The sequence below is a fragment of the Rhopilema esculentum genome, chromosome 10, assembly GCF_057945365.1.
Source record: "Rhopilema esculentum isolate cy_ngs chromosome 10, ASM5794536v1, whole genome shotgun sequence".
Classification (NCBI taxonomy): domain Eukaryota; kingdom Metazoa; phylum Cnidaria; class Scyphozoa; order Rhizostomeae; family Rhizostomatidae; genus Rhopilema; species Rhopilema esculentum.
Genome location: NC_142824.1, coordinates 3,402,239 through 3,424,561, shown reverse-complemented (window position 1 = coordinate 3,424,561; position 22,323 = coordinate 3,402,239). Strand labels below are relative to the sequence as shown.

Here is a 22,323-nt window from a genome sequence, read left to right as displayed (position 1 = left end):
AGGGCAAGCGTCTTGAACCTGATTGGCTAATGCAATACTATTATCTTGTTTGTTTAGTACAAAGCATGGAATCGAGGTTGAATTTTTACGGCAGTAACAATTCATGAAACAGAAATAAAAAGTCGCGAAACAATGGAATTCCACCCAAAACGATTTTGTTGTTTTAGCCAACTGCTAATGCAACATATGCGCTCGAAATGACCTTCCTTGTGGAGAGAGCATTTATGTGCCGCGCCGAAGACGGAATCAGTTTGAGATTCCTTCACCCAGAAATCACAATAAAGATAGAGAAATGTTCTTATTTAGGACTCAGACTGACAGGATCACGTCACTTGCCAATATTGGGGGCTCTTCTGTCTGGGAGATAGAAGTATGAACCCAAATAACATTCTTCAGGAATGGACTCAAACCGCATTACCTAATCCGTGACATTTCACTTCCTAGAACGTGCTTAATCCGCTTTCATTAGACAAGATGACGGGGATTTCCCAATATACTTCGACCAGAGGTATAATGCTTTGAAAGAAAGGAAGGCTTTCTGGTAAAAATGTGGCAAATGTAACATGAAAAGTAGAATATTCTGACATTTCTTTGATTCAAGTTTAGAAAAATTGATATTTTTTTGCTTTTCCTAAACAGCAATTTGTGATATTTTCTAGCAACAGATATAGAAAGAGCTGATATTTTTTTTGCCTTCGTGAAACTGAGCTTATACTATTTGATGACTTATAAAATTAACTGGCAAAAAAACCTAGCACCCCTCCCGTGTGGCTAAGTTTCGGCCCAAATGTTGAGAAGTTTTGGACAGGTACATTGACCGATGAACGGAATGGCTGAGTCCAATTCATTACTTAAATCCTATGTTTCCCAGACGTTCATAATCTGCTCGAAATAGCTTTCAATAGGGGGTACTGCAGCTACAATTAAGACCAGAAAGATTGAGTCCTGGATCATGTATAAACAAAAATACCTGCATTTGGCAATAGGTTTTTAAATGTTATGCTCTATGATGCCCTCCTCTGTCCTCTCTTTCCAGAGCGTTGCCTGGTGGCCATTCAGGAATGGCTAAGTTTCCCTGTGTGAGGCTGAAAAGTAAGTTCCCAGGTTTAAACTTCGAATTGCTTTGGAAGACAGACTACATAAAGGAGCGGAAAATGATCAAAGGTTTCTCAATGTATGTTTGTATTCTTTCAAAAATAAAGAGCTATTTGGTTGAGTTTGTCACCAAACGCACGACGACTTTGTCTACACTTCACAGTCTGAAATGATAAAAAGAAACCTGAGGAATTCAACGACAAGAGAATCAGAAGGAAGAAGAAAGAGGAAATATTGCAGGTCTTATCTATCTTTTCCTAAACTTTTTTTTTAAATTTGTTGCACGATGGAAACCTACAGCTCCGTTATACGTAACTAATCTGACTGTATCACAAGAATGGAGTCTAATATAACTTTTATGAACGTTTTTACCAGATTCATTCTACTTCTAGTCACAGTTGAATCTAAAATGACGGAAATCAAGCTTATCACTTTTTATGCAAGTGCGATGAATTTCAAATTTTCAAAGTTTAGCCTGCTATATACTTGCTATATAAATCCTATAGCCAGCCACTAAATAACAGTTTTTAAAGATAGTTTTAGGACCCCGGTCGATTTGCTCATAACATCTAATCTACGCTGTTTTTTTGACAGGAGAGGAAAATTTCAGAAGCACATGGTTGGGCATGTTCCTAAACTGTTCTAAATTTTTTTGAAAATCGAGCCGTCCTGTTCTTAGGAAGTGAGTTTTTTAAAAAGAGTTACAGGGCCCGCGCCACGAATTTGAAAGTGAAAGTGCTCAATGTCAGAGCGTTTGATATCAATTTGATTCTGCAAGAAAGGCCCCGTTTTAGGAGTAAACTATAATAATTTTTGAAATTTTCAAAATTTTTGAATCGAAATTTTCAAAAATAGTATCGTTTTTCACTTATCGTTTTCTGTCTATGACTTTGTTAGTTTTAGATAAAACAAAAACTACATAACCATGAACCAAAATCCTACGGGGTAGGAACTCTTTTAGTGCAGCTGTAAAAGGTCGCGGCTGTTATGTCTAAACCTTCACTTTGCAAGTCTATTTTTTAAGCATGGAGCTGCAGCAACTCTCGTGTTTATTATCCATTTACAAGATATCATCTTTCTTAGAAAAAATCTATGTTAGAGAAGAAATGAATCTTTAACTATGATGCTCAGAAATTTTGACAACAATGCAAGGCCGTTGCTAAAAGGGGAGTGGAATGGAAAAGGGAGGTTGGGAGTGATGATGAAGTAAGCAGAGGGGATGGAGGTAGCAGTGGGTGAAGGTGTGGTGCATTGAGGGGGCAATAGATAAAGGATCTTTTGGGTGAAGGGGCGATGGGGAATGTGGCAATTTCTGCTTCAAAAGAGAGGAGTTGGGCGTCATCTAGAGCTTCTGGTGCATGATGCTTTGTCTGTCAATTTTTAAACTTTTCAGCCAGTATGTCAATAATTGACTAACCCCTCTCCCCTCGTTTGAAGGTCTTTCAGTAGGCCAGAGAAAGGGATGAGTAGATCGGCGTACTTCCAAACTCTTATACTTTTCTGCACATTTCCAAAACTTGAAGGAAAATTGGAAGATATGAGGGGCGCCATTTGCCCTCCCTGCCCTCTCATCCCCAGCACGTCACTGCATGCCTAAGATATTCTTATAATATATTGCTTCATATGCTTTTATGCACTTTTTAATGTTGTTTGCTCTTCAATATTCAAGGGGCACCTGCTATTGGGCTTTGGGGCTGCAACAAGGGGGAAGCTCCTGGGGGTAGTCCCATTAAGGCCTGACAGGGGGTCCAGTCTGTTTGAGGATCTTACCAAATGGCTACTGAATGGCCCATTTTTTAATAACTCGACTGCTTAGTTTAGCTTGAGATTTGTTATAGATAATGAACAAGATTTTACTTTTCCGTAAACAACAACAGTCAGTTGTGAAGAAATTTGTCAAAAAAGGACCAGGGGAGCACAAAAATGGTATGCTACCAAGGACATAATTTCGTTTTTTGCCACCATTTGAGTGTTACTGTAAAAAAATACTACCATTTGAGAGTAATTTTTTTAAACTTTTAGCGCTGGCCCTCTTTGACCCTGACTGGATTCCCCTGTTAGGCCATAATGGGAGTACCCCCACAGGGGGAAGCTCATGTTTTCTTCCTTGATTTTAAACTTTATTTATAGGCATTGGATGTTTAATTTTTACCTTCAATGCCTCAAAAAATCTACAGCGGCACTATTTTATGAAATCAACGGATATGGTTGAGCATTTTCTTTTTCAAAACATATTTGGCACATTCACGCAGTTCCTGAAACGATCACGCGCAAAATAATTGCAATCACGCTGTTACGGTACTGAAAATTAAATTTCACGATCACCCTCTAAGAATCTCTCTGAATTTTAGCAAGGGGGTTGAGACGCCCTGGGCCACCCCCTCCACGACACCACTGCTCTAGTGTTAACTGTATTTATCAACTTTGTATTTTTAAGCAATTAAATCTTGATCAACAGTTCCCAGAACACCATTTTCTTGATCTTCAGCAATAAACATCGTCGTCTTGGTAGATTACATCAGGGTAATCAGGGTTGCTTTCTGTTTCCGTTATAAGAGGCTGCTGTGCTGACAGTGCGCTGCCTCACTGCCGCACCAATTTAAAAACAAGTACTGAAAGATAAAATTAAATGCAAAAGGTTTGGGGCCATATATGTACTATATCGCCGGTCCGTTGAGTAATATTTAATAGCTATCCAATACGAGCAATTTCTTGAATCTTTAACAAGATCTTTTCTGCTAAGTGATCCGCGATCATGACAATATTTTGATATTAGCTTCCTGTTGGCAGAGCAGTCGGCATTGGAATTTCTGAATACTGGAGACATTTATCTGGCCTCGTGCCCGAAACCAAGACCTTCTGCTGTTAGAAAAGTAAGCACTCCATTTCGAAATTTGTTTGCAGTAATCATTTATACGCAATCATGCCATGAAAAGGTTAATTCTCAGGTCACGCGCGAATGTCTTTTCACGCACAAATTTTTTTTCACGAATTCACGCATCGGAAATATGCTGATCATACAATCACGCCAAAATACCTGGTACCCCCTTATAAAGAAAATATAGTACAATTTGATAACTATTGGGGTTGGGGGCTCTAGGCCCAAGCCTTCCCACCCTGCTTCCGACGGCCCTGCAAATAGGAAAAATCGTTTCTTCTCGGCGTAATACTTCACTTCATCTAAAGATGTTTATTATATTCTTAAAACTCTGTCCATAGTATGCTGAGCTGAAATTTAACCGATCTCAGTTTAAAACCGCCTTCACCGCAATCTCAAACCAGTTGACTTGAATTCGAGTCAGATCATTTTCTGCTTGTTATTCCCACAGAAAAGAACAGTAGAATAACTGGGCATTCCATGTTACATGTTGAAAAGTTAGATAGTGTAGTGACAATAGTGCTTCAAATGTAGCAGATCGTACTTGCTTTAACTTCCCACGTCCATATTCGATCCTGTCCGATTAAATAGTTCTTTTCATTATAATATAAGTATCGGAAACGGAAAATTCTTTTAAGGTGAGTCATTTATAATGAACGATTCAAGCCTGATTTGGCTCATTACATGAACAGCGCGCGGATCCGAACTTGTCGCGCGGATGCTAGCGCGGAAAAAGCTAAAGTTTTTCAGTGAAATCTTTATACCTCAAAAACCTAGCCTTTTCTTACAAAATTCAGCTACAAGATTCCTTATCTATAAAGACGGGAGAAGTGCTGGGAGCTTCTCGGCAGAGCGGTTCATCAACACCGTTCAATGCTTTCACCCGCATGGAAACTGTCACTATTGTTGTAATAGCGACTTGTTTACCGTGGGCGCTACAAAAGTTATCTGGTTGCTCGTTTTCCAAGCTGCCCTTTGATAGTTCTACTACAATAACCCATCGAAAACATCGGCGTTTAAGATAATATCCGATTTCACCAAAAGTATTAACATTCCTTTTGTTGTGCTGCATATTTAAACACTATGTAGCTTTTTCTCTGTAACCAACACAATTCGCTTTATTCACTGTTCTGATTCTCTCATGCATTTTTGGGACACGCTTTGATGCACTCTTTCTTCGATTCAATTTAGGCCTCTCGGCAATGTCACAGCAACTTTTTCAGGAAAAGAGCTTGTCGTGTTTCATAAAGAAGTAAAACAAGAATTTATTTTCGATGACAGATAACAGAAGTCCGTGATATTCAAAATGAGTCGGATGAATCGAGCTGGCTCGATTATTCTAATCTTAACTGGTATCTTGATGTTCGCTTCCTGGAAGGCAAACGGTAAGTAAAATTCTATCAAAAGTATTACAAAACGGGGAATATTCTTCGACAGGGCATTTTTTTATAGCAACTATGATCAAGCAAGCAACTATGATATCGTAGCTGTATTATCTGGAAAGTCTTCTGGAAGCAAAGACTCTGCTGGAAGCGAAGCGGTTATTGACGAAAAGTCATAAATAGGTCGCACCTTTTTGAAAAAGCGCTGTGTGGGTGAGAATCCTTTTAACTCGCGTCCTCACTGTTTTTCGCTTGAAACCTGACAGGATTGCAATACAATGCTTTTATCATCATATCGCTCGGTTAAGAACAAGCGGTAGTTAACTCTGTTGAAACACGAGCGGTATGAGACAGAATTACCAAACAGTTTTATGAAACATTTTAAAGTGCAAGTTTTCGCCTAGCTTTCATAGGGAGGCCATTGAACGACGTATCGACGTTGCTAAGAAAAGCTCGTTTTATTCCTTTGTGGGACCTTGAAGATCAGAGCTGGTTGAACTATAAATTGAGATATTGGGGCTACAAATAGAATAATCTAGCATTTAACAGGGGCGGATCCAGGCTACCGCTTTTGCCGCTTGAGCGGTCGTCGGATTATTCCTCTACTAATTAATCAAAATAAGAGATACGTTCGATTTTGATTCCACTATTCTCGCTAAACCTTATAGACTCATTTCTTATAGAAACCAATAAATTGAAGTTCTGTGGCTGTCTTTTATTAATTTTTCCACAACTATTAGGCTAAATTGTTCTTATTTTTCCTTGAATTATTAGATCGCTATTATTATTAGAATGTGTAGGCAGTGCGATCGCTTTCTATTGTGCTCAAGTTTACCCTGGGTGCCAGAAGCTTCGCAATTCCTTTCCCCGTTCTTCATCCTTTAACATTCTGAAGCCCTGGTACCCAGAGTAGCTCAAGGCCAGCTCAACATTCACCTACAAAGCACCCCTAGATCGCTAAAAACTCTTCGAGATGGAATTATCAAGAGGATTTCACAACTTATTCAAAATAACATTTTACGGTACCTCAGCCTCAGCTTATTTTAAATTGGTTCTTTACTTTTGACCAATTTTGGGACTCATTTTCTTGCAAAATTGTTCTTACAAAAGAAGAGTGTAAACTAATTAACCCTTCCATTAAACCTACACAAGTTAGAATTTGCTAGCACGGTAATCATGGAACTTTTTGCCTGATTCTAATACCAAATCGTTGGTCTATGAACAGTGGCGGACTGGCCCACCGGCCCTTTAAAATCTGGTAAAAGGGCATTTTTGCAGAAAAGAAGCCTTATTTTAGGAATATGAGACTTGCTTCACCATGTCCCATTACGAATAATAAACCATCACTGATTACATCAAAACTAATGTTGAATATAGCACCATATAGTGTAATGGAATTACGATTTTACCCGGACAAAAACAATATAAAGCTGAAATTTGGCACATAGGTTTCATACTATACTGGGAATAACCAGAAAAAAGCCCCATCGATTGGGAATTCGTTATTTGGGCAAATCCCATAACGGCGCACTGATCAACAGGGGTTCAAATTTTGATGTCGCTAAAACCATATAATATCAACCGCGTAGCTGTAGGTGTCGGCCTAGAGGGGGGGGGGGGCAAACTCGAGCAAGAACCATACCTGAGGGGGGCAGGCTTTATACCAAGAAAACAGATATATAACAAACAGCCCCCCGTGCCCCCTGCAGCTACGTGGCTGTATAATCACGGATCCTCCTTTAGTCGAAATTGATGTTGTAAATATTTTAGATGCATTTACTGCCCAATCCAAACTTTTTCTTGAATTCGGCCAAAATTCCTAACCATGGTGGTGACCTTTAGTAAACCCCGGAGCAATCTAAACACTTTACCCCCCCCCCCTCATTACCACCTTCCAAGAACGTTTCGCCAGCCCTGCCTATGCTACTGACGCTTTCATATTGCTAGCCTGAAATCCAGACAACAAACTAGAAGTATTCTAACAAATTCTAGCAAATTCATGCCAGCCCCAGACAAACTAGAAGCTAGTTTAAACCAATTAATTTGAATTACCAACGCTAGATATAATGTAAATTAGGTATAACAGATGTTGCATACGTATTCCTTGCAAAGATCACAAGTACAATTGAACGATGAAAATTTGGAGGTTTTTCTTGAATGTTTGTAAAGTTGTTGAGTATTTTATTTGGTTTGGAACTGAGTTCCATATTTGGGTACATTTGTATGATACGGTATTAAATCCATTTCTTTTTTAATGTGGCTCCACTGTGATGAATCTGGCGTTTCTTTAGCTATGCGATGTAAATCAAGGAAAACTAATAGCAATATTCCAATAGCCTTTTAAGCCAGCTGTAAAAGTGTTCCACTAAAGACTTCAATGATACCCGTAAACTTAATTTGAATTTCGGGGTCCTTTCTCGACGAATTTGCCCGGGCCCTAGATTTGGAGCCAGTCCGCCCCTGGTTTTAGCCTTGTGAGTTCTGACGTTGATAGTTTTGAATCTCCCTTAATCAATAAAAAGAGTATCTGTGAATTTACATTAGTTGAATCTAAGATTTTGACGAAGGTTTCATAAAGATGGAAAGAATTGCGAGGCGGTGTTATCGTTGGGGAGTATCTAAAGGTTTTCGCTCCTTTCAGCACAGAGTCGTATCACACAGGAGCAACACCCAAGTTAATATAAGTTAACTGATTGTCTGTGATTATTTTGAATAACAACATTGATCTACTTTTATCTGGAATCCAGACACTGGATACCAAATGTGATCCGTGACGGTCTTTGCACTTCCAACTTGGAGCAATACTAGAACCGCGATTCTAGAACCCTAAAAATAGCAGCGGCTTTTGACTGAGAGCATGGTGCGGTGAAGTTCTTCTGCTCAAATGGTCTATCTATGACCACTAATAAACTGCGCCCCTTCATGCGCACCCCTTTCGTCTGGGCCTAGACCGGCTTAGACCATACCGGAGTTTCTCACCAACTTTCGTGTGAAATATTGTGACCAGATTTCAGGGACTAATCAGTGCAACAATGAAAAATTTTCTCATAAATAACAAAAATGTCATAGTTTCATACACTAAGTTAACAAACTGTGTTATATTTTTTTCGGATCTTTTGAATTGATGAATCTTCTTTCTTTCATTACAAAAGTTAAATTGTGGTGTGGCCCTCAGCATGCCACACCCATATTTTGTAGAATATAACCAACTTTTTTCAGTGCGCGCCGCCACTGACCTCTGGTCAAACCTGCCTGCTACAGATGGAACTTCACTCGTTGCAAAGCAAGAATATTATCATACTTTATTTCATTCGCACACTAAATGGTTTTTCATCTATAGAAGTTGCAAATTGAAATGAAAATATTCAGCAAGAGGATCAGCAATTTTTTCGCGCGCTTTTCAATATTCACTCGTCCCGCTTTGTTTTGCCTAATCCCCACTTATTTGCATATTCTAAGGGTATGTATGTTAAATAAGAGTTTTTCAGGATGAAACTCTCTTTCAAAAGATGTGAATACTATGTGGTTTTAGCAACATCAAAACTTGAACCCCTGCTGATAGTTGCGCCATTATGGGATGTGCCTAACTAAGGAATTCCCAATGTCCAATCGATGGGGCTTTTTTGCTGGTCATTTCCAACATAGCATAGAACATCAGTGCCAAATTTCAGCTTTATATTATTTTTGTCCGGGCTAGATAGGTTTTCTCACGCACTTTGTTGGCAAATGAGACCTGGACACCTCCCTAGAGCCAAAAACTAACAATCGCACTGTTTATACCCTATAAATTTAAGAACAAGTTAAGAAAAATTCAGCCTCAGATTTTCGAAAAAAGTTAAGAACAACCAGCCTGAACTTCAATTTACTGGCTCTTATAAAGAAGAGTGTATTGGTAAATGTTATTAACCCCTCCCCCCTTAAGGCACCGCAACCCTTTGCCCCAAATTATGCCAACATATTCATGACAGCATATTTTGAGCAATGCCGCGATGGGGTGTAGTCGAATATTTTGGACAAGATTTGTCGATGACATAATCTTCACCTGGCAAACACAAGCTTGAAAACCTACATCAATATATACAATACACCCTATATCATCCACAAAAATAGATATTAAAACCGTTTATAGTCGACTCCCTTCTTAAATTGACGCTTCTGGTTACAGTCAAAGCAAATTAAGACCCAAATATGCAAACCATTCCATCAAATTTTGACCCAAATAGCCCCGTTTACAGTGTCCTAGTTTTCTGGCAAGCGGTGCTTGTCTTTTCAGTATGGTATTAAATAAGACACAAATATCAACCAAGGGTGTAACCGTAGAAATGGGTGTAACACTCAGGTGAAAGGAAATCAGAATCAATTTAGAAATAAATTCCACTCAGCCCAAGATCACGCTGGCAATTTCTACTTCGTGTCACTGGTAGTCTGTATCATTTTATTTTTGGAGTAGACAAATTACAAGCATAGCCTATTTTTTTGTTACAGTTACATAAGAAAAACAACAAAAGAGATCCGTTGGTAGAAAACATTTGCCCTGTAAAAATCCGTTTTGCCCTGCGAAAAGGTCCTACTTTCGTAGTTGGGAGTGAACCATCCCCCATACCCCTCTCAAGTGACGCCCCTGTACAGGGTGAGCTGTCAAAAAAGCAGGTCGACCTGCAACTAACGTAGACGGAGCTACGTGCGAAGTAGACTGAGCTGTGGATGTAGACTGAGCTGTGGATGTAAACTGAGCTGCTGAGTCACAGTCAGAAATTCTTGGAAGTTTTTCCACAGAGGTATTATATTTCATGCAGGAGGATGCAACCTGATTATACACTCCTTTTTATAAGAACCAGTAGATTTAAGTTCAGGCTGACTGTTCTCAATTTTTACGAAAATCTGAGGCTGAATGGTTCTTAATTTGTTGTGTTCTTAAATTAATAGAATGTAAGCAGAGCGATTGCTAGCTTCACTCTAAGGAGCTTTTTAGGCCTCATTTGCCAAGAAAGTGAGTGAGACAACCTTCATTTGCCGATAAGTTTGAATATTCACCGAAAAAGCACACCAACATGGCTAAAAATCCTCGTTTTTGAAATAAAACGTTGTTCAAAATTGCATCTTACAGTAGTTCAGCCCCAGCTTGTTCTTAATTTGTTCTTAACTTCTGACCATTTTTGAGGCCCGTGTTCTTATAGAATTGTTCTTATAAAAAAGAGTGTACTTCGACACAACTGTAACGCAGCATTCCAACAACTAAAATCACAATTCAACTCAATCTAAAAAAGTAAAAGGTTATATGCATACGAGATCTTTATAATAAGTCCATTATGATAAGGGCCATCTCAATAATGGTAAATAAGTACACTATTACATCACCCCCTCTTTTTAAAAGAGTAAACATATATGTAAACAAATTAGATAAATGTCAATCAAAGAAAATGATTCAAATGCTCAAACTAAAAGCCGGTGGAACAGAACTGAGAGTTACTAGCAGTGTTCAATTTGCGAATCGCCGATGTTCGATTCGGTTTGAGGCGAGACTAACGAAATACACTGTGATGTCAAAATTGCGTCACAGTGTCACCAAACCGAAAAATTGTTGTCGGTTAATTCAATTCAAATATCGAAATGCAAGAGCTTATATCTCACAAACTGTTAAAAATATCGAGAAACAAATAACGAATTCGTGATCAGCAGGTTCAACTCCTTTAGATCAGCCCATAAAATGCAAGTGCAAAATTTGGCCGGAGAGGCCCTTTAATGTTCACCTTACCAGCTGCGAAGTAATGGGGTGACCAAACCTTACTGGTGGACGTCGTTGTCTTCTTGGCTGGTCTTGTCCAGGCATCGCAAATATATGACTTCGTTATATATTTTTATTTTTCACAAAAAGTGGGGCGCCCAGCTCCCCTGCTCCGCGGTACCTGTTGTCGGGCTTCATTTTCCTGGTCTTGCTCTTTCCTTTGGCTATCATTATTTACTGCTCTTGACCTGTATTCTTCATCTTCTGAATCTGTACTTTTTCATCTGTAGAATTTTTTCATACTTTACCATTTTCTGCAACTACACGATTGTATTTTCTGCTGATAACAACATATGGAGTCTCATTAAACCGTGTAGACAGCTTGCTTTTCGTTGTTGTTTGACAATTACTGTATGGCCAACTATAATCGTGCTTTTTGTAGCATTTCTTCTATTGTCTGCACATTGTTTATGATTTGATTGACTCTTTTCTTCAATTTCCCTGGCTTCTTTGTGTCTGTCTATCACCAATTTGTTGTCAATAATGGGAAGTTGTCTTTGTAAACAATGACTCGATTAAACAATTCTCAATTATTGTTTCCGATTAAACAATAACTCGCATGGCGCAACCTTTGCGACAGTGTGTGTAGTGGTGCGGTACTGCAGCGAGAATCGATTAGCTCTTGCCTCTGCTCCCTTCCACAACCTGGCACTTTAGCCCTCCAATAATTTCCAAAATGTATCGTACCAAATCATACCAAAAGTCGCCTTGGTTTGTAGCACGTTCACCCCCCCCCAATTATTCAGCCCCCTCAATCTGTGATATTCTCCGCGGTCCTTGGGCCAGCATGGTGTATCAGGACTGTGTACAATTCCCGATGCTTTAATGCATGGTGAATTCGCAACTGCTAAACGGTGGACCATTGTCCGATTTTAATATTTGTGGAGAGAATATCTTGTCAAGCTTTGGAATCACCGCGGATGCTTTTGTTGAACGGATAACCTCTATTTCAGGACAATCTCTATTCCAAGATACCGCGACTAAAGCCGAAAACCCACGCTGGAAAATGATCTGCGGATCGGATCAGATTTTGTGTTGCGCAAGCGCTTTGAATGCAAAAATGGTCACATGACTGATCCGCGACGGATCAAAACGGATCGAAAAAAAGTTGAAATCATTTTCGAAATCAAAATCGAATTAGAACTTTTTGAACAAAAGAGCACTTGCGTCATGAGGCAAGATCCCGTGGAGATAATGTCAACGTGCATTCCAATTTGAAACGATCCGCGGGTCGAAAGAACAACACGATCTGATCCCATCCGCGGATCATTTTCCGGAGTGGGTTTTCGGCTTAACGATCTATTACTACAAGTAGATAATCTGTGTTCCATGGTTTCCTGGCATAGCAGACGGTTTGAATAAGTTCTGGCGGAAATGAAAGCAAATCTAAGGTATTTTTTGCAAAAATGCAAAGTATTAAGAAACGAACAACCAGTAAAACCTCTTTTCATGGTTTTGGTCCACCCTACTCTTTTAGAAACCATTTTTCTCTACGCTCCGTGGTGCCTGAAATTTATAAGTATTATACCTCGTTCAAAACGGCAGAGTGTAAATAGTCCATTACTAAGAGAACAAACCCAGATATAATAAATAAGTATCACACGAAATGACCAAGTCCGTGTCATTTACGAAAACGACACAGAGAAGTACGAAAAGAAATACGAAAATGACACAGAAGCTGCGAAGGCGCTAGATGTCTTATGCGCTGCGCAGTAAGGCCAAGTCTGTTTTGGCGGCCATTTTAAATGGCTCCTATAAGTATTGATGTGAGGTTCTGTTTCAGAATTAGAAACAAGTATGGATTCCATGGCAGCTGCACTCCAGAGAAATTTGTGCAATTTAGCAGTCTAGCAAATTACGAATGCACTCTAGCACACCACAGTCACAAAGTGCACTTTTACATGCAGTCCTGAGATCTCGTCGAAAGCTGACATGAAATCTAGACCAGATGAGAATAATTCTGTAATTTCTTATTCTGCGAGCCGTCATTCTCCATTCAATTTTCAAGTTCCGTTCATTTATCAATCAATCCTAAATACAATTCTACATAATTATATACTGTACAACTACTAATTAAACAAGAAAAACCAAACAATAATAAAGAGAAAACACTACTACGAAAGCAGAAATAATTTACATGATTGTTGGGCTCCCCACTAGAGCAAGAAATTTTAAAAAGCAACAACAACGATAAACCAGATATGCATTAGAAATGATGGCAGGTATAAGTAAGTTCCAACTTATAGGAATTATGAATAGGAATTTTGATGGATGTGGTTGTTGGTGACAAGGTATGCCTTCAGTTCTGATCAAAACTGAAACGGAGCTAGCAACACGAATGAATAATAGAAGAGTATCCCAAAGCTTGGAGCCAAAGTACTGAATTGTTTGAAAACCATATGCAGAAGTATTTTTGATAGATTTGAAAAGACCACCTCTAGCTGTTTGATGAGTTACAATCCTGTGTGAACGGGTGAGTTTTGGTGTGAAGTAATTGTGAAGGCAAGTGGGAGATAAATTATTTAATAAGCCCTCTACTTTCATTATCTTAAATTAAAGGAAGGTAAAACTGATAGAGCTGTCAATGAATGGAAATTTGAGCACCTTAAGATTTGCTTCCCATGCAGGGGCACATATTATATACAATTTTTGGAAGGGATATCAGGACAAATAGGGCCCAGTTTGCATGCAAAATGTACATACTCTTCAAGGCCAATCAAAACAGATAAACAAAATAATAATGTATGAAGAAAATAATTGAGGAAATGACAAGAGACTCCCTCTGGTAAAATGAAGAATTCCTTCTCTTCGGAACTTTTGTGATCATTTGGTCTTTTTGAGTATACAGATTTTGACCTAGCAATCCAATGAGTTTATGACAAATCATCTTCAATGTAGCAGATCACCAAGACTGGATGCATTATGTTGATAATGTTGTTACCTAAGGGTATTGCATAGCCCTGAATATGCAAAAAGCACCAATATCAATTATGGGAAGTGGAGGGTTGGCCCTTGAAAAAATGTGTCTTTCTCTGCCCCCTAGCACTATTTAGGGTTTTGGGGATTTTTCATTTATACTATTTCTAAGTTTTAAATAGGATTTCATATTGTAAGTATAGTGAGACCTGTAATAACAGTCACATCTGTGCAATGGTCACACCTTCTTAAAAATCTCTGCGCAGCAGCCACCTCCAAATAATGGCCAAATGGCCATTTGGAAGTGCCCCAATACCTCATTTTACCTAAATTTGTTTCTATTTAGAAAGTATGCCTGTTTTTAAGAATGATTTGTTTTTCAATTTTCTGTCAAGGTTTATCAACTTTCAAATTTAGCTCGTTGATAGTTTTTTTCAGCCACTTTATAGCCTTTTCATGTTACCTTGCTGAATAAATGACAGGTAATCTAAGTCCTAATCCACCCCATGATCTATTTGCGTTCAGTGACAGTGATATCATAGATCATGACATTTAAATATACAGAAAACAAGTGTATAAATTTTTATCACCACTCCTTCCCTTTTCCGACTAGCTGGTTGGTCACCTTTCTTGTCATTTTAGTCACCATGAGTATTCAATAGTTTTTGGGCAAGTTTTTGGGGTGGCGAGTTCAATGATCTTTTTTGGTATTGTTTTGTCTCATATTACACACATTTGTACTATTTGCATTTCTTTTTAGATATTTTTATCATTTAGGAGTTTGCCATCATTATTAAAATGTTTGCTAGATTATACTGTTTAAAGAGATCCATACATGTCTTTGTAACCAATAATATAATACATAATTATAGAATACTTTGATGTGTTACCTGTAAAAACTTGTAAACATTTTTAGTTTATAATATAGTCAACAAACAGCTTGGTCTGCTATTAGAGTTATAATTTTTTGAACATGTGACTTGAAACAATTTTAATCAATTGCATAATTACTTTTCAGCCCAAAATTGTACAGATGAGTGTCATTCCAGTGCATATTGTAACAATGGAACTTGTGAATGCAATTTAGGATTTTCAGGAAACGGGACATTCTGCTCAGGTCACTATACCTTTATTGCTAATATCAAAATTTTCTTTTAAATTAAAATTTTTTTATTGCTTTCCAGACAATATATTTACATATTTCATACAGGTTTCCTTTATTGATATTTAGCATTTAAGCATCAGTCTTTGTTTCTGGTGATATTTAACACAATTTGTTTGTACAGTTGTCTCTGCTAACAGTCACTTTCCCTAAAATTACACTACTGGTTATATCTCATGGTCACAGATTTTTTTCCATTTTTGTATGAGCAGACAACACCACTAGATAGACAAAAATTGAAAATGTCAGTCAAATATCTCATTTGGTTCCTAAAATAAAGCAATTTGAATATGTGAGTTTTTCTGCTGAAATTTCATAAATCCGCCATTTTGATTTTTCTCTATTCTAATATGTTTTCTCATGAAAATATCACATCTAGTCCAAAAATGACCTTAAAAATGAATCTTTGAGTGGGCATGATTAGCGGAAAATTAGAGTTATGAGAAGCCCATGCTGTTAGAGTGTGAATGTGAATGTATATGCAAATTTTGAAGGAAATCTATGACATCAATGTCAAAAAAACTATGACATCTATGACATGCAATTTTTTGGTCCCACTTGACATGGAATGTCCCGGTATTGGATTGACTAATATTTTCTTGGGAAAACTTCATAAGTTTTCAAGCAACATATGTTGTCAGTATAACCCAAGTCTACTGTGTTTGTTTCATGGTCTTCATCGATCAGTGATGTGCCTAGACAATATAGCTTGAGGGGGGGGGGGGGGCATTCAGTAAAATGTGACCAACTAGTTTTACAGATTCTTTTGAGCTCATAACAATAATTTCAATTTTAAAAATTTTATAAGAATTTTAAAGACTTGCATGGCTAACTATGCCAAATACTGTAAATACTTGAAGTTTCTCCAGTACTTTCTGCTCAAATATATATATTTTCACAAAACGTCCAGACCTATCTCAGTGAAACGAATAGTTTATCAGTGAAAAAACAATTTCCGCAAAAAAGTAAATTCCCTTGTAGAAAATAATTGTTCTTAGTGTAGTATAGTGCGGTATGTACTATGGTAGTGTGTATAGGAATGTCATGTGACGAACATTGCATTCGTAAAGCTAAGATGGCTTCTAGCTGCAATCTCGGTCAAAAATAGTTGAGACTTTTCAATGAAAGTTTATATCTTCTCTTTCCTTTGAAAAGTAACTCCCTCCCTCTCCAGTTTTAATGTGGAATGTATGATTTTGAAGGAGAAATGATATACTGTAGGCTACAAACACGCTATAGTAAGATAAAGTCTGAAATGTTCGATTCCCGGCATCTTTGAGATTTCTATTTATTGGCAAATTATAGCTGTTAGCTTGCTATTTATCGCAAGTTATTTGCAATAAAAACATAACTATGACCAACGATGACCAACAAAATAAATGAATCGCAGATTGAAAGCTCGACAAACTTCCTAATTAACGCTGAGCTCCCTGCTTCATCACCAACATTTTGGAGTTTTGCAGTTTCTGGGAGGACAGAGGACGCCGTGACCTTCCTCAAACGTCCCCCCATTGGCATATAAAACCTCTCTTTAACAAAATCATGGAGTTACTTAGTTGTGGCGATGTGTCTTCTGTTACTTCTCGTGTTCGTTTAAATGCATCTAAAGTAGTCCTATCTCTAAAGTTTACATTGTACCTAATTTTCTAGAAACATCATATGATTTCATCTATACTGAATCAAATTTATGTTGTTTTTTAATTGACATGATTTCAAAACCTTAATTGTGTATATTCCTTTTATAGAATTTAAAAAGTTAGTTTCTCAATCAAACTTTCCTTTTTAAATGGATTTAATATTTGTTTTTAGATGTTGACGAATGCTCAACCAATGCGCATTCTTGTCACTCAAACGCGTCTTGTACAAACACAGTTGGCAACTACACTTGTTCATGTAATGATGGTTTTGTAGGAGATGGCAGAAATTGTACAGGTTTGTATCTACCCTTACAAATATCATGGGTGCAATTTAAAAACAAAAATGAGTTATGAACGTCTGTTTAAAAGATCATGGAATTGTTTCGTATTGGCCATGTGTCCTTTGTTAATTTTTGTCTTTTTTCAAATACAAGTAAGTTATTCCTATATATAAACTTGGGATTATACCTTATTTTCTGGAAAATATCATGTTCTTTATATACTGAATCTCCTAGGCAATTTATGCTGGTTTTAAATTGCGATGATATTAAAAACCTAATTTTGTATGTTTTTTATAGAGTTATGAGAAGTTTGTTTCTTAATTACAGTGGCAATTTTTAAGTGTATCTCATATTTGTTCTTAGATGTTGACGAATGCTCAACCAATGCTCATACTTGTCACTCTAACGCGTCTTGTACAAACACAGTTGGCAACTACACTTGTTCATGTAAAAGTGGTTTTGTAGGAGATGGCAGAAATTGTAACGGTTCGTTTCTATTAAAGAAAGTATCGTGTGAACTCTTTCAGAACAAAAAGTTGTTATGAAGATATGTTTAAAAAAATCCTGGGATTGCTTTGTTTTTCCCATGTGTCCTTTGGTAATTTTCGTGTTGGTTTTAATGCTTGTAAGGTATTCCTTTATTCAATGTTGATTTTGTACCTTATTTTGTAGAAACATGTTCTGTTCTTTCCTTTATTGATTCTCTTGACGAATACATGTTGTTTTTTAATTGACATGATGTTGAAAACTTTATTTTGTTAATTCCTGTTATAGAATTCGTAATTGTGATATCATTTTGAATGTATTTCATATTTGTTTTTAGATGTTGAGGAATGCTTACTCAATGCTCATACTTGTCACTCAAACGCCTCTTGTACAAACACAGTTGGCAACTACACTTGTTCATGTAATAGTGGTTTTGTAGGAGATGGCAGAAATTGTACAGGTTTGTATCTACTCTTACAAAATGTCACGTGTACAATTGAAAAAGAAAAATGAGTTATGAACGTCTGTTTAAAACATCATGGAATTGTTTCGTATTGGCCATGTGTCCTTTGTTAATTTTCGTCTTTTTTAATTGCATATAAGGTATTCCTATATATAAACTTGAGGTTATACCTTATTTTCTGGAAAATATCATGTTCTTTATATACTGAATCTCCTAGGCAATTTATGCTGGTTTTAAATTGCGATGATATTAAAAACCTAATTTTGTATGTTTTTTATAGAGTTATGAGAAGTTTGTTTCTTAATTACAGTGGCAATTTTTAAGTGTATCTCATATTTGTTCTTAGATGTTGACGAATGCTCAACCAATGCTCATACTTGTCACTCTAACGCGTCTTGTACAAACACAGTTGGCAACTACACTTGTTCATGTAAAAGTGGTTTTGTAGGAGATGGCAGAAATTGTAACGGTTCGTTTCTATTAAAGAAAGTATCGTGTGAACTCTTTCAGAACAAAAAATTGTTATGAAGATATGTTTAAAAAAATCCTGGGATTGCTTTGTTTTTCCCATGTGTCCTTTGGTAATTTTCGTGTTGGTTTTAATGCTTGTAAGGTATTCCTTTATTCAATGTTGATTTTGTACCTTATTTTGTAGAAACATGTTCTGTTCTTTCCTTTATTGATTCTCTTGACGAATACATGTTGTTTTTTAATTGACATGATGTTGAAAACTTTATTTTGTTAATTGCTGTTATAGAATTCGTAATTGTGATATCATTTTGAATGTATTTCATATTTGTTTTTAGATGTTGAGGAATGCTTACTCAATGCTCATACTTGTCACTCAAACGCCTCTTGTACAAACACAGTTGGCAACTACACTTGTTCATGTAATAGTGGTTTTGTAGGAGATGGCAGAAATTGTACAGGTTTGTATCTACTCTTACAAAATGTCACGTGTACAATTGAAAAAGAAAAATGAGTTATGAACGTCTGTTTAAAACATCATGGAATTGTTTCGTATTGGCCATGTGTCCTTTGTTAAATTTCGCTTTTTTAATTGCATATAAGGTATTCCTATATATAAACTTGGGGTTATACCTTATTTTCTGGAAAATATCATGTTCTTTATATACTGAATCTCCTAGGCAATTTATGCTGGTTTTAAATTGCGATGATATTAAAAACCTAATTTTGTATGTTTTTTATAGAGTTATGAGAAGTTTGTTTCTTAATTACAGTGGCAATTTTTAAGTGTATCTCATATTTGTTCTTAGATGTTGACGAATGCTCAACCAATGCTCATACTTGTCACTCTAACGCGTCTTGTACAAACACAGTTGGCAACTACACTTGTTCATGTAAAAGTGGTTTTGTAGGAGATGGCAGAAATTGTAACGGTTCGTTTCTTTTAAAGAAAGTATCGTGTGAACTCTTTCAGAACAAAAAATTGTTATGAAGATCTGTTTAAAAAAATCCTGGGATTGCTTTGTTTTTCCCATGTGTCCTTTGGTAATTTTCGTGTTGGTTTTAATGCTTGTAAGGTATTCCTTTATTCAATGTTGATTTTGTACCTTATTTTGTAGAAACATGTTCTGTTCTTTCCTTTATTGATTCTCTTGACGAATACATGTTGTTTTTTAATTGACATGATGTTGAAAACTTTATTTTGGTAATTCCTGTTATAGATTTCGTAATTGTGATATCATTTTAACTGTATTTCATTTTTTTTTTAGATGTTGACGAATGCTCAACCAACGCGCATACTTGTCACTCAAACGCGTCTTGTACAAACACAGTTGGCAACTACACTTGTTCATGTAATAGTGGTTTTGTAGGAGATGGCAGAAATTGTACAGGTCTGTATCTACTCTTACAAAATGTGACTTGTACAATTAAAGAACAAAAACGATTTATAAACGTCTGTTTAAAAAATCATGGCATTGTTTCGTGTTGCCCATGTGTCCTTTGTTAATTTTCGTCTTTTTTAATTGCATATAAGGTATTCCTATATATAAACTTGGGATTATACCTTATTTTCTGGAAAATATCATGTTCTTTATATACTGAATCTCCTAGGCAATTTATGCTGGTTTTAAATTGAGATGATATTAAAAACCTAATTTTGTATGTTTTTTATAGAGTTATGAAAAGTTTGTTTCTTAATTACAATGGCAATTTTTAAGTGTATCTCATATTTGTTTTTAGATGTTGACGAATGCTCAACCAGTTCTCATACTTGTCACTCAAACGCGTCTTGTACAAACACAGTTGGCAACTACACTTGTTCATGTAATAGTGGTTTTGTAGGAGATGGCAGAAATTGTAACGGTTCGTTTCTATTAAAGAAAGTATCGTGTGAAATCTTTCAGAACAAAAAATTGTTATGAAGATCTGTTTAAAAAAATCCTGGGATTGCTTTGTTTTTCCAATGTGTCCTTTGGTAATTTTCGTGTTGGTTTTAATGCTTGTAAGGTATTCCTTTATTCAATGTTGATTTTGTACCTAATTTTTTTGAAACATGTTCTGTTCTTTCCTTTACTGACTCTCCTGACGAATACATGTTGTTTTTTAATTGACATGATGTTGAAAACTTTATTTTGGTAATTCCTGTTATAGATTTCGTAATTGTGATATCATTTTAACTGTATTTCATTTTTTTTTTAGATGTTGACGAATGCTCAACCAACGCGCATACTTGTCACTCAAACGCGTCTTGTACAAACACAGTTGGCAACTACACTTGTTCATGTAATAGTGGTTTTGTAGGAGATGGCAGAAATTGTACAGGTCTGTATCTACTCTTACAAAATGTGACTTGTACAATTAAAGAACAAAAACGATTTATAAACGTCTGTTTAAAAAATCATGGCATTGTTTCGTGTTGCCCATGTGTCCTTTGTTAATTTTCGTCTTTTTTAATTGCATATCAGGTATTCCTATATATAAACTTGGGATTATACCTTATTTTCTGGAAAATATCATGTTCTTTATATACTGAATCTCCTAGGCAATTTATGCTGGTTTTAAATTGAGATGATATTAAAAACCTAATTTTGTATGTTTTTTATAGAGTTATGAAAAGTTTGTTTCTTAATTACAATGGCAATTTTTAAGTGTATCTCATATTTGTTTTTAGATGTTGACGAATGCTCAACCAGTTCTCATACTTGTCACTCAAACGCGTCTTGTACAAACACAGTTGGCAACTACACTTGTTCATGTAATAGTGGTTTTGTAGGAGATGGCAGAAATTGTAACGGTTCGTTTCTATTAAAGAAAGTATCGTGTGAAATCTTTCAGAACAAAAAATTGTTATGAAGATCTGTTTAAAAAAATCCTGGGATTGCTTTGTTTTTCCAATGTGTCCTTTGGTAATTTTCGTGTTGGTTTTAATGCTTGTAAGGTATTCCTTTATTCAATGTTGATTTTGTACTTAATTTTTTTGAAACATGTTCTGTTCTTTCCTTTACTGACTCTCCTGACGAATACATGTTGTTTTTTAATTGACATGATGTTGAAAACTTTATTTTGGTAATTCCTGTTATAGATTTCGTAATTGTGATATCATTTTAACTGTATTTCATATTTTTTTTAGATGTTGACGAATGCTCAACCAACGCGCATACTTGTCACTCAAACGCGTCTTGTACAAACACAGTTGGCAACTACACTTGTTCATGTAATAGTGGTTTTGTAGGAGATGGCAGAAATTGTACAGGTCTGTATCTACTCTTACAAAATGTGACTTGTACAATTAAAGAACAAAAACGATTTATAAACGTCTGTTTAAAAAATCATGGCATTGTTTCGTGTTGCCCATGTGTCCTTTGTTAATTTTCGTCTTTTTTAATTGCATATAAGGTATTCCTATATATAAACTTTGGATTATACCTTATTTTCTGGAAAATATCATGTTCTTTATATACTGAATCTCCTAGGCAATTTATGCTGGTTTTAAATTGAGATGATATTAAAAACCTAATTTTGTATGTTTTTTATAGAGTTATGAAAAGTTTGTTTCTTTTCTACAATGGCAATTTTTAAGTGTATCTCATATTTGTTTTTAGATGTTGACGAATGCTCAACCAGTTCTCATACTTGTCACTCAAACGCGTCTTGTACAAACACAGTTGGCAACTACACTTGTTCATGTAATAGTGGTTTTGTAGGAGATGGCAGAAATTGTAACGGTTCGTTTCTATTAAAGAAAGTATCGTGTGAACTCTTTCAGAACA

The 22,323-nt window shown here is 36.3% G+C and overlaps 1 protein-coding gene across 2 annotated transcripts; it reads left to right on the top strand.

Annotated features, from left to right (window-relative positions):
* The first annotated feature begins 3,846 nt into the window (after positions 1-3,846).
* On the top strand, positions 3,847-21,421 carry LOC135687883 (uncharacterized). Of its 2 annotated transcripts, XM_089110380.1 has the most exons (7): positions 3,847-3,968; positions 5,165-5,358; positions 15,075-15,173; positions 17,028-17,150; positions 19,822-19,944; positions 20,753-20,875; positions 21,225-21,421. In XM_089110380.1, the coding sequence occupies exons 2-7, from the start codon at positions 5,280-5,282 to the stop codon at positions 21,404-21,406; spliced, it is 729 nt and encodes a 242-aa protein (XP_088966506.1). In that variant the 5' UTR covers positions 3,847-3,968; positions 5,165-5,279; the 3' UTR covers positions 21,407-21,421. The 2 variants fall into 2 exon arrangements, with proteins under 2 accessions (XP_088966506.1, XP_088966507.1); XM_089110381.1 differs by lacking the exons at positions 3,847-3,968; positions 20,753-20,875; positions 21,225-21,421 and adding an exon at positions 20,294-20,490 and having other exon boundaries at positions 5,102-5,358.
* Positions 21,422-22,323: the final 902 nt, after the last annotated feature.